At 40.4% G+C, this 12694-nt stretch overlaps 1 protein-coding gene across 2 annotated transcripts in view; it reads left to right on the forward strand.

Moving 5' to 3' along the window:
• Positions 1-12694, forward strand: part of ADGRD1 (adhesion G protein-coupled receptor D1) — a 156546-nt gene that overhangs the window by 95111 nt on the left and 48741 nt on the right. For both annotated transcript variants that reach the window (XM_035895375.1, XM_009639838.2), the window contains 2 exons: positions 8648-8751; positions 11569-11680. In XM_035895375.1, coding sequence (XP_035751268.1) covers positions 8648-8751; positions 11569-11680 — 216 coding nt within the window. The remainder of the gene's footprint in view (positions 1-8647; positions 8752-11568; positions 11681-12694) is intronic.

Raw genomic sequence — 12694 nt, forward strand, 5'->3', positions numbered from 1 at the left:
CAGGAATCAAACCGAACACGGAGTAAGCCACAACTCAAAAGCACTCCAAAGAAAATTCAGACACTATTATTTTATTTTGGGCAGCTTTACTTCCTCTCATCAGTCAGTGGGGCCCTATGCTCCTGCCAGGAAACATGCCAGCCATCTGGCAGTTTTTATTTTTATAGCGATCCAACAACTACAAAGCATGCCAGGCTATTTGTACCATCTGCCACATAAATGTCATTTCAGCAAAAGGATGGTGGACACCTGGGGACCCAGAGTTCAAAAATCCTATTAAAGGGGAAATCATTGTCTCCCACAGCAAAACAGAGTTTGAGGTTTGGGTCCCCCTCTCCCAAGTGACCAATGCAGGACACAACTGTAATATTTATGGCCCCTAGACCATCCTCTTAAATTGGTTATTTTTCCCTATTTTTTCCTCTTTCTGTCTTTTCCAGCTGTGAGGATATGAAAATGACTGCTATTAAAGTTCACATGTGGATGGACATTTCCAGCAAAGTAATAGTGTCATACAATCTGTGGTAGAAGTCGTTCAGGTTTTTAAACGCATTTTCTGCATTTCTAAAGCTAGAAATTGCTTTGGTTTTCATCCCATTTGTAGCTCTTGTTCCATAATGCAGCAGGGAGGGTCAATCAATACAGGTCAAGCTGCCCACCAAAGGGCTTGAAAGCAGAGAAGCATTTATTAAAGGGAAAATATTTTAAAACTTCTGATCTTGCAGCTGGAGCTATAGAAACAACTCATAGCATCTTTAGGGAGCCCATGTTTTTGAAACGGCTTGAGGATTTGGCTGTGGGGTTCTATTTACATAAGGAAAGACATCCCAAATTTCTTCTCTGGGGCAATATCTGTGTTTTTACTTTATTTTTCACTGTTATAGCTGAGTTTGACAGCAAGTTTTGACAACATATGGCTGACTGAGGACAAAATGCATCTATGTGTGTTTATAAAGGCTGTTTTGAAAATGTCCTAATGTTGTCAAATGCTTTAAAAATATGGGGCATAGGTGTGTAATTTATAAGCTTGGAGCATTGTTTTCCTAAATCTAATATTGCAGTTATTAATCAAATGTTGCACTCAGGGGGCATTAAAATAGCAGTCTGAAATGATAACCTTTTTTCTTAAATTTTTCAGGCAGCTGAGGTTCAGATTACGTACTCTAATAGGACAATGAAATGGAAATAATGTGGCATTCTCTGATTTCTGCTGGTTTGTAATTTTAATATAATTACTGTTCTCAGCATGCTTTTCGTTGCTGGGAACATAAAAAGAGTAATGCCTTAGACCAGTAATTTTTCTTTTGTGTTGCATACTTAAAAATTGGATAGGCATTGCAATTTTTTTGGTCCTTGTTTATTACCATTGACAGTTTATTTAACTGAAGAGATCTCTCCAGACAGTTTAGACAGCCCTTACCCATCAGATGAACAAAGATAAATCAGCCTATGTATTTATTCTAGCATTGCTTTGTAAACTTTGCTCTCTCTCTCTCCCGGCTTCCCCCTCCGTTTTATCACAGTGAATGTTGCCCCCACAGAGGAACACATCTCGCTGATGTGTTCACAGTATGATTGTGCATCATATTTCTTTTGTCCTTACTTTGCTCGTGCTCATCTTTCCTGAAAATTGAGCACTGATCTTGATTTTTAACTCGGAGCCATTGTTCATTCTTTTCTTCCATCCTATGCCAGTGCAGCTCTGTTCATTTTGATGGGAGGAAATAGGAGACTCGGCTTCTGTCCTTAATCCTATAGAATTACATGGAAAAAGTTAGATTAATGCTGCAGGATACTAAACCCCTCACATTCCTTAGAGAATTGTTTGGCAATTACTGAATTTCACTCAGCAGAGGAGAACAAAAAAAGACTTTTTATTTTGGAAAAGCACAAATATTTAAGAGTGCTATAATGGTCAAAAGAGCTCTTTTGTTTGAGGAGCATGAAACAGGACTCTATTTTAATCAAAATACTTAATAACATCGACTTCTTTTCTATGGTGAAAATGAAAGCACTGAGCCATTTGGCAGCTAGGTCTTCTTGCTGACTAAAGGATTTCCCCATGCAGTGTAAAAATGTTATGATACTGCACCTTTATCCATCACTGTTCTCTGTTGAATATCTTTAAATTTAGTCATTCTGTACTCTTGAGTTCAGCCTGTCTCCTGTATTGGCTTTTTTATGCCCTTTCTCCCCAAAAGTGTGGTGCAGGGGAAATTCAGGGCTGGGTACCTGGAGACTCTTGGCTGTGGTGCAAGCCACAGCTAGCCGCAGTCCCGAATTGAAAAGGACATTTCTGAATCAAAGCCCAAGCCTGGATAAGGGAGGTAGACATACTCATTTTCACTGAATTTTACTGGGAGCTGGGTACTTAGTTATCCTCAACTGCTCTGAAAAATCTCAGGCTCAGAGTTTGGCAAGAGGCTGCTGTTTCTCTGCCTGCAAGAGCCTGCTGGACTCAGGCTGGGTTTTATTCTCCTCATAGCCCTCTCTGATGGACTTAGTTTTGGCTGTTAATTGGAGAAGAGGAGAAGTCTGTTCTTGCTGGAACAGAAAGTAGAGAACAGATGTACAAGTCTTAGGCATATGGGCAAAAGTAGCTTTTCAGTTTCACAGAGGATCATCTGCTGTAAATACAGCATTTAACATTTCTTGGGAAACACTGTGAGTCTTAGGCCTGAAATGAAGGCAGAAAACCCCACACTGCTTTGTGTTACACAAACGGAGATATGAGAAAGAACTTGCAAATATCTGCTTTCCTGATCCCCAAACTTCATTATAATTTGGTAGCACTTCACAACTTGAGTTCTCCCTCCCTGCCATGCTTCCTTCAGGCTTCATCTGAACTAAAAACTTGCTGTGTGCGATTTGTAATGAGCAGATTACCTACTGTTTGATGACATTTTGCCCAGAACTACTTTAAAAGACAACGTGGGCTTTAAAAAATACTAATTAATACCTTGGCAGAGATATTTGGAAAAGTGTAAATTTTTCATGTCACAGTGAAAAGTTTTAAATAAGCAGCCACCAGGCTGGGCTGGCTGTAGGAAAACCTTCCTTTAATCCTGAAAAGCCCCCTTCATAGCACTTTATTGCTGATCACTAGGAGCTGTGCAGTTAATAGAGAGTGGGAATTCAAAAGCAGTTCTGCTGGAAACGGCTGATAAAGACGATTGCACTGCAAAGCGTGACTCTCAGCAGCTTTTTTTTCCCTAAACTTGTGGTATCTGATACATTGTGGCTTGACAAAAGAAGTCTCTGATTCAAGTTAGACTTTTCTTTCTGTGAGTAGTGATTGTGTAGTGCCGTTAGGTACGGCACCGCCAAAATTGTTCTTCTGGTCTCAGTGAGTGGACTGAGCCTCCTGAACTAAACACAGATGTTAATTTGAAAAAAACATTATGTTACGTACCTAACAAAGTGCTTGGCAAGCTGAAGGAAAACAGATTTGTATTGTTGTTATTATTTAATATATAAATAAAGGCCTCACTGGACTGAAATTGAATTTCAGCAGCCTTTCTGGAGGCAATTAAAACCATTAGCTTCATCAGCCAAGGCCAGCATTTTAATGTCTCTGAAACACTCAGGCTGCCAAAGTTAATTATTCATCCTTTTCTTAATTGGATTCAGATTGCATTTTAAAGATGCAGCTTCAATAGGGTTGGCTGAGCCTTAATTTTTCACCCCTACCTCTCCTCCCTCCCCCCCCCCCCCCCCCCAATGTCTCATAAGATATCGTTTCAAGCCTTTGCAGAAGGGTTTGGGAGTGGGTTTCAGCCCAGGCCAGCGGCTGATCATCTCATGGCAGATCTCAGTTGGTTCGATAAACAGGGTAAAAACCATACGTCATTGTAAGAAACTTCCTGGTAGGAATGCTTCTTTGAGATGGAAAGCTGACCAACAGCAACGCCAAAATATAACTTGCTCTTATGTTTCGACTTAGGGGAAAATACAATTGTCATGTCTCACATTTCCACCAGTAAACAAATAACTCTGGTTTCATAAAATGTGTACAGCATACAAGCACATGCAAAAATACAATATACTCTGTTCTACCAGTAAGTAACTCTAAAATACAAATGATCGGTATGATATAGTCCTTAGATTGCAGGGCTTCTTTTTTAAGGCTGTAAAACTTTTTTTGGTTCAAGCACTTGTGGTTTGGTTTGGGGTTTTTTTTGGAAGAAGATGAATTGCTTTTCAGAAAGGAAATTTCAAAAGTATTTTAGACAATGAAATTACCGCTTTGGGTGGCTAAACTGTGAAGTTGTAATTTGGTATACAGACAAACCCTTTCAGGATCAGCTATGACAAACCTTGTTTCAAGTGTTTGAACTCAGCCCTTTGCCTGGCATGTTGTCTCTAAAGGCAGACACAGAGGGATGTTTTGCAGTATGTAAAGAAGAAAATTTTAGATTAGTACTTCCCCAAAATGTCCCTTCCTCTGGAGAAAGCCAAACGTACCCTCTCTGCAAAGCAGAAACATACAGACAACTGTCTGAGAGATGAATAAAGAGAAAAAGGCCTGGAAGGGGACGCTGAGCAGGGAGCGCCCCGTACTGCCCAGACAGATGCTCTGATCTGATCAGTTGCTGTTTTGTGTTTCTGTAGCCCATTTAGCTTTTTGATGGGTTGTTGCACTGTGTTTTGTATATAGTTGCTCATTAATGTTACATAAATAAGTAGGTTTTCTGTTTTAGATACAGATCAAACAATTTTTCATGTACAGCCAAGCAAGTCTTTCAGCCTCAGCTGACCTTTTCCAGATACTCCAGAGATGAAAAGTACCATCCCATTATAATAATCTATTTTCATCTTCCTCTGCAGTTATTTTTAAACAGAGGAGTTAGATGTCACTCATTTTCTTGTTATTAACAACATCATAAAGGAAAAATATGTATTTGGAGTCTGAACTGGTATCTTTCCAGGATCTTTTCTCAGGCCATCTGGTTGCCTGTGAGTTTCCAAAATAAAAATTTTGAGCAATGTACTAACTTCTTTTATGAGTGAGAACGAGGGTAAAACAATAGACTGTAATATTACGGATGGGTGTAACTACTGAAACCATCAGATCTTTGTCTGTGCTATTAACGACAGTTGCAAGGTAAAAGGTGTTACAGCCTAAACTAAAAGGGTGGGAGTTTTATATGGAGTATGAATTTTTGATTTGACTGTTGAAGCTGAAACTAAGAAACATCTGTCTTTTGGTGTTCATGATTACTAACACTCATGACTGCATGAGCTCGTTTCCTAGCTTTACAGCTTGCTGCAGAGTAAGAGAATGACCTTATAAACTCAAAGAAGCAAAGCCTTTTAGAAGAAAAGAATAATTTGATGTAGATTGGGACAAGTGTGAGAATCAGGCTCATGGGACTCCTTCACAGATTGCTCAGCGTTTTATTTGGTACTTTTAAATGCTATTTTCTCTAGTAATAGCATTACAGCCTGATTAGCATTTTTGTGCTGACTACAAGATCATCCCAAATTACTGTCTTATATTCCACATCATGCACAAAGTCTGAAAATTTTCAAAAAAGGCAAGCTGAGGTAAAATGAAATCAGCTCGTATCAGAGCATTGGAATTTATAGGAAATTGTTTCTTAATTGATGATGTACAATGCTTTGATGATCCATGTATTTCTAAAAAACTGCATGCTTGTTCTCCCTTACAGTGTGAACAGAGACACACAACATCCAGCTGTGCTGTAAAAGCTGGGTTGTGAGAAGTTAGCAGAGACCTGATATTTTAAATACAGGTTCTCTCCTCTCCCGCACCGTATAACTGTATTTAGCAATGAGGCTCCACACCCTGGAAATCATTCCAGGCCTTCTTTTCATGCTGTATCCTTCCCCCTGCAATTCATGTCACCCACAGACAGTTGCTGGTTTCACCAGCTGGAGTCGCTGTGAACAGGGACAGCTCTCTCCCACTCCTCCAGCCTGACAGTTATGTTTGATAACAGCTATTGCAGGCTCCACCTCTTCCTTAAGAAACAAAAATTGGTCCAAAACTACCTACAGGCTTTCTGTCCCTCACACTAGGCAAGATGAGAATGGGAACTTACAGCAATGTTGCTTTTGAAATAGTTGTTACCAGACTGATGTGGGTATTGATTTGAGACTGTCATTCTTAAAGCAGCATCAGATTTTGGTTGCATTTACCAGAGCAAAAGCAATTTCCAGTACATAGATGCGGGGACCTATGTAGGTTATTTTAGGTTTGAATGAATCTTCTACACTTTGTTGATAAGAGATTTTTTTTTTCCCCTCCTTTTCGTTTCTAAGTAATATAGGCTGTACTTGGGAGAACTTGATTCTTGTCTTGTCTTGCCCTGCAGAGGTTTCTGGAGGAAGACTGAGCTAAAACCCAGGGAAAGGCTTTCTTAGAGGCATGTTAGTTATGATAGAAATTAGTTAGAAAAAGGTGTTTGTGTGATCATTATCTTCTCTTGGATGTATTATAGAAAAAAACAAAGGCTTTGATTTTTGCCCATTTCCACTAGATGGATCCCCTGTATCTTCTGTACTTGTACGTAAGACATCACCTTTCCTTTGCAGATCTTATCTGCCTTTGCCAATGCAAACACTGTGACAGACCACTGTAAATCTAAATGAGCACTGAGCAGCTTTGACCTCTGTAGGGAACATTTGCTGGCTGCAGGTGTTGGGAGTGAAAGGAGTGAAAGCAAGCCTTGAACTGCTGAGAAATACTGATTTTGGAGCGACTCAAAGCTGGAAAAGCTTCCTCTGCTCCCCTCCTCCCTCTGTAGAACTGCGAGCCACCTGTAGCAAGAGAAAGGCATGTGTATTGGAGCAATCAGGACATAAGGTCCATGCATTTTGGACGTGAATATCCCTGATGAGGAAATCGCTTCTAAACTGCCCAATTTACCACACAAGTTATTCCTATTTCAGGAATAATCTGTGAAGAATGGCTATACATGGCTTCTCTGGGGGATGAGGGACGACAGGAGCTCTTTTGTAGAAATTACGTGGACCTTTTAAGCTGGGCCAGCACACAGAACCCTTTTGTTTCTGTAATTGATGCTATCCAAGTCAGGGAAAAGAAATGTGTCTTTGGCTGAAAGAGAAAAAATACTGAAGAGCTGCATCATATTTCGTAGGGACTGTAACACCATAGCAACAGTTGTCTTCCAGTGCTGCTGCTGCATCGCTTAACAGTTCTCAGATTGCTGAGCGAGCCACAATCTATTCTGCTGTAAAAGTTACTGCACGTGAGTGGAGACTGTTGGCAGATAATTACAAAAAAATGTACATAACGCATAGTTTTTGTCTGTATTTAACTTTTTTTTTCTCATAACCACATGGTATGTTATTTCTCTGCTTTAAAAGGATTTTTAATGGGAAGTTTAGTGGTAACACTGGTTAGGTTTGATAATCTCTGATTAAATACTTTGTTTGGGGGGAATTTTTATTGTGTGCAGGGAGAAGTAATAGAAAATCTGAAACTGAGAAAGGATTATTTTTCATTGGATAGAGTTACTGTAAAAAAAATGGAAAATATATTGGTCCTTTCAGTATTTTTCAGAATAAATAAATATTTTGCATGAGTTTTCAGCTAGGAATTTAATTTATAGTGAATAGATGTTGAAATAAAAACATTGTATTTCAAGTATCAAAATTCAAACTTTTTGATTGAACACATTTTTTTTTTCAAATGTTCAGTTTATGAAAATGTCAACTCTATCCAAATTCAAGCCAGAAAAAAATATTTGAAAATTCTTCTGAGATGAGAAAACTTTTTCCTGCCTAGCTCTGTTCTACTTATTATATATTAATACTGCCTGGCTCCCTTTGTTGGGTGTGGCTTTTTTGTCATTCTTTTATGAGAACTTGCATGGAAAATTAAAGCACATTCTCTGATTAATTTAGGATGAATGGTCAAAATACACTGTCCCTCCCCCATTGAATCCATCCAGGTTTTAACATAAGTCCTGATGGCAGGCACTATGGAGTTACAGATTAAATATTCATGAAAATTTAATTACTTCTACAAAAGGTGTCTGTAGATAAAAACAGAGGCTGAGACAAGGGGCTTACATTGACTGCTCATGCTGGGTCTATTCTGTGGTTTCCCATTCTGTAGATGTCAGTCCAGCTCCTTCAACAGGCACTGAAAACATGATACATTAAACAAAACAAGTGGGCTGTAAATGGCCTGTGATTTATGGGTTATCTTGGTTTGTCAGCTCTCACTGCTGTGAAGCACTTCTGGTATTTGCACAATGATGTAAATTATTGCAGCGTGAGAGCATTAGCAAAGTGCCCCGCGAGCTGTGAAAGATCCCATTGCTGACATTGTTTGTGCAGCCCAATAAACCGCTCTAATCTCAGGCTCGACAATATCGCAGCAGCAGAGAAGCGAACTTATTCTGAGGAAATACGGATTTATGAAATAAAAGAGGGAACCAAAATGCCTCGGGCATGTGGATGCCCTGGCTGTGTGACCAAGTTTGGAGCTGGCTCTTCATTTCCCGTGTTAGAAACAGCAGCGAATGCTTGCAAACATCAGCTCATATACGGGCGGGTGGAGGAGGAAATGCTATGTGCAGGGGGGCTGACCTGTGGCTCCGCAGTATAATAAATCGATTAATAGTTTTTATTTCTTTTTTTCCTTTGTGTACAGCTAACAAGAGAACACCAGGTGGCCCTCTCCTCCATCACTTATATTGGCTGCGCTCTGTCCATCTTCTGCTTGATGATCACTCTGGTCACATTTGCTATATTGTCGTGAGTAATTTTAACTTAATACCTGCCGAGCAACTGTCATGCAGAAAGCCGAGCAGTGCATTTCAGGACACCCATTAGGATCCCTTCAGGTGCTCAGGATAAAACAAAGGCTATTAATTCTACAACCTTCCTTAATTAGATTCTGCAAATGTATTTGTAACAGTTGGTTGGTTATTTCTAAATTACTTTCATTTCCTGAAATGGGGTGGTCTTTATATAGCAACCTATTTCCAGCCTATGAGGAATTCTTGGGGTTTTTTTTTTAAACTCTTCATGTTTTGCTACAGTTCAGGAATCTTGCAAGGAGGCTGTAGGAGGACTTGGTCTGGAGCTCAGAGCAAGCACAATATGAGCAAGGACTGCAGGGTCATCCCCTTTCCCTCCCTACATACATCTTTGGATTGCTTGGAGTGTACAATCAGTACTTATTTCTGCTTTTCAACTGTCTTGTCTGTAAGGCAGTGCGTATGTAAAGGTATGCCTAGAAAGGAAGGCTCGGTCAATGTTGGCTGCCTCACTTTTGTTTCATACAACAGCTTGTACACAATTACATCATATAACTCACATTTATTTTCAAGTGTCTTGCTGTTCTCAGTTAGGCTAGTTTTCTAATGTGTTGCTTTAGTAGGATGAAGGACACCATAGGCAGTGTGAAATTCACTCCAAGACTTATGTTTAAATCCTCTGGATCTCTGCAGCCTCCTGGCTGTAACACAGCGGCCCCTTCAAGGGCTCTCTGCACTGGTAAGGTTTCTGCCACGGGGCACTTGGGGTCTTCATGCGTGTTTATAATCCAGTTGTGACAACTGAGTTTGAGGCCCAGCTAGGCTTGATACAAACATTCCTGGAAAAGCTTTCACAGAGATTTCTGTCTAAATAAAAAACAGAAAACCTGACAAGGGGCGACGTAATTTGTCCGAGGTTGCGCAGCAGATTGGGAGCACGGCGAGGAATGGGATTTTTGTCTCACCCACTAAACATTGTTCTTCCTACTCAAGAGTTCAATTTTTAATTTCTGTGCCTAAGCATGACTTTTGGACATCCTGTTAAGAGGCCAGTTTCTAGGAAAAAGGACTTGCTGAAACCCAGTAAACTGACTGCAATGTTTGTTTGTTCCAAACCCCGTATTATTTCCAAGTCTCAAGATCTGTGTTGGTCATACTTGGATTAAGTGCGTAATGCATGGCAAAATCCACTCTAAATAAGTCCAACGTCTGCCTATCTGGCATTGTGCCGTTGGCATGTTTAGGCTAAGGGGAGTGATCTGCTCCATTTTTGTCTGAGTGCAAAACTGGATGTTACAGTGAAAAAGGAAAAAGGAGCAAAAGGAGCTGGTATTGCTGCAGCGGGGCTGAAAACTTGTGAAGAAACCAGAGGCAAACAGAAGACTTGGAAAGAGAGCTTGGACCCAGCTGACTGTCACAGGGTTAAGCACCCCACCTACATACAGGATCATTCAAACTGCCAATTAAAAATAATTTGATTAGGTTTCCACTGGAGAGCAGGGCCTCATTAAACAGCTGAAGTGAAATTTTGCAATGTAGTGTTAGATGACCATGAGGTAAGTGGAGAGGAATCTGGCAACTTCTTTGCTAGTCCACATACTGGCAACGACGGCTGCTTCCCAGGAGGGCAGTCCTGATTGCCTTCTGGGTAACGATGTTCCAGTTTGTGACTACATGAAGTTCCTTATTAGAAAGCCATTGGCACCAGGAGGTGCAGCCTGCCTCTCTTCATTACTTTTAGGACATCGATACTTCTTGTCGTCTCCCTCTTCACTCCCTTCTAATGGAGCACTGGCTGCAACAGTGCTGGAAGAGCAGGGCTGACAGCAAGCCTTCATCTGCATTCTCCAGTCTGTGTCACCCTGCTGCAGGGGGCACACACGATGGGTCACCAGTGGTTGCAAAAGTCATCACCATCCAGCGTGATACAACAAACAGAGGGGAGTGCGTACTGTTGTGTGGAGGAAGCACTGCCGTTCACACAGCCAAACGGTCCGGCTCTCCTGAAATGATTAAAGCTGACGGTAGGGGCTGGCAGGCAGTATGGATTGAAATAGAAAACCTGTTATTGCTGGTACTGTTCTTTTCTTAAAGAGAAGAATAAAATTATGTGAAAGGCCTGAAATGTTCAGATAAATGTTTTTATTTGCTTTCTAATTCCCATTTCTGGAGGAGAACAGAAATATGAGGTCAGAAGACTCCCAGGAAAGCATGTTCTTGTCAGATTTCCAGCTGGTTTTTGCAAAGCCAAGAGAGATAGGTTCAAATGATGTTCTAATCAAGGTCAGGTCTCTGTCAAGGTAAGCACTGCCCATCCACATAAGTAGCTGTAGTTCCGGTGCTCACAAGCTGGTAATAGTAAAGTAAAAATTGTAACCAGAGTCTTTTTCACATTCAGTTATTTAAAATACAGGCAAATACCAACAAAACAAAACAAAACCAGAAACTGTGGCACGGTGTAGGCTTGATGGTGCAAGGTGCAGTATGCTTTCTGTGAGGTGCAGTTCTGACTTTCTTGACAGCTCAGCGCCATTCAGGATCAAGCCCTTTGTTAATATTCTATCACAAGTCATTAGCAGAGCTGGTTAACGTGCCAATCGGTCTTTCTGCTGCCTTCAGGACTGCAGCAGAATATGCAAGAAACCAGTTAGGTACAACTCCGTCCTGATGGAAGGAGTGCTCAAAAGACATCGTGATAACCCCACCAAAATGAGTGACCAAAAGCCAATCAAAATGCTTGCTGATAAATCATAAATATGTTGGTTCTTCCTGAAATACTGTTGTATTCACGTGTCTTTCTATCTTCTGCCAGGTCTGTCAGCACCATCCGCAACCAGCGCTATCATATCCATGCCAATCTGTCCTTTGCTGTCTTGGTGGCTCAGATCCTGCTTCTCACCAGCTTTCAGTTCAGCCCAGGAACGGTAAGTGCTAGAAAGAGTGAGTGTGGTTTTTATGAGGCACCTCCGTGGAACGAATGCCATGTGCAAGAAAGTGTCTTGCACGTGAGATCTCCTATTTTTAACCCGCCTTAGCCAAAAATGACATCTACAACACTGAATAAAGCCTTCTGTGCATCCAAGTAGTGTTACCATAGCATCTGGCCATGTCTGGATGTTTGCAAAACTGAAAGAGATATGCAGCCATCATATGGGAAAGGTTTAGTTGTGTGTTCAGATGGCATGGCTGACTTCTGCCTGGCATGGCTTATGCTTTCTCTTATCCATTCTCTGTATTGAAAACTGTAGGAATTCTGTATTGGAGAAATTTGTATGAATTTTGTATTTGGGTAAAGCATTTCTATTTCTATTAGGGTTTTTTTTTTTGGAGGGGGGTGGTGTTCTTTTTTTTAATTGTGTATTCTCTGCTATGGTAGAGTTTTGGTTTTTTTTTTTTCACATTAAAAAGTCATCTTATTCTTGTTGGAAGGTAATGAACTTCCTGATGGAGCTGTAGCAATTTCTGCTTTCTTGGAGAGCAAAACAGAAGGCCTTTGTTTTTTGCTCGTAAAGTTTTATTTGTGTGGTAGAATATGCTGATTTTCTCAACAGCAGATTTATTGATCATTATTTCTGCTCTGCAAATTTAGATTATTTTTAAGTATCGTTCATGTTTATTTGACCTGAGTAATAATCAATGAGAAAGGTATAGCAACTATTGCTCAATTAGCCAGAGGTGGCAGAAAGCATTACCTCTAAGTATTGCTGTGTAAGAGTTTAATCTGAGATCTTCAGTATTGCAAAACATGTATATACTTCTCTGGGCATCTAAGGCAACGACTTAAGCAAATGACAAACACCTTCATATTGCTTACATAGTGCTTAAGCTCTGTGCATGTATACGCTTTTTCTGCCTGATCACATAGATTGGAACTTGAAATTACAGATTGATTTTATGCTACTACAGGTGGGAATTCCTTATGCAGAGTACCAGGATCT

This window comes from Egretta garzetta, unplaced genomic scaffold (genome assembly GCF_000687185.1).
Source record: "Egretta garzetta isolate BGI_Z169 unplaced genomic scaffold, ASM68718v1 scaffold25, whole genome shotgun sequence".
Classification (NCBI taxonomy): domain Eukaryota; kingdom Metazoa; phylum Chordata; class Aves; order Pelecaniformes; family Ardeidae; genus Egretta; species Egretta garzetta.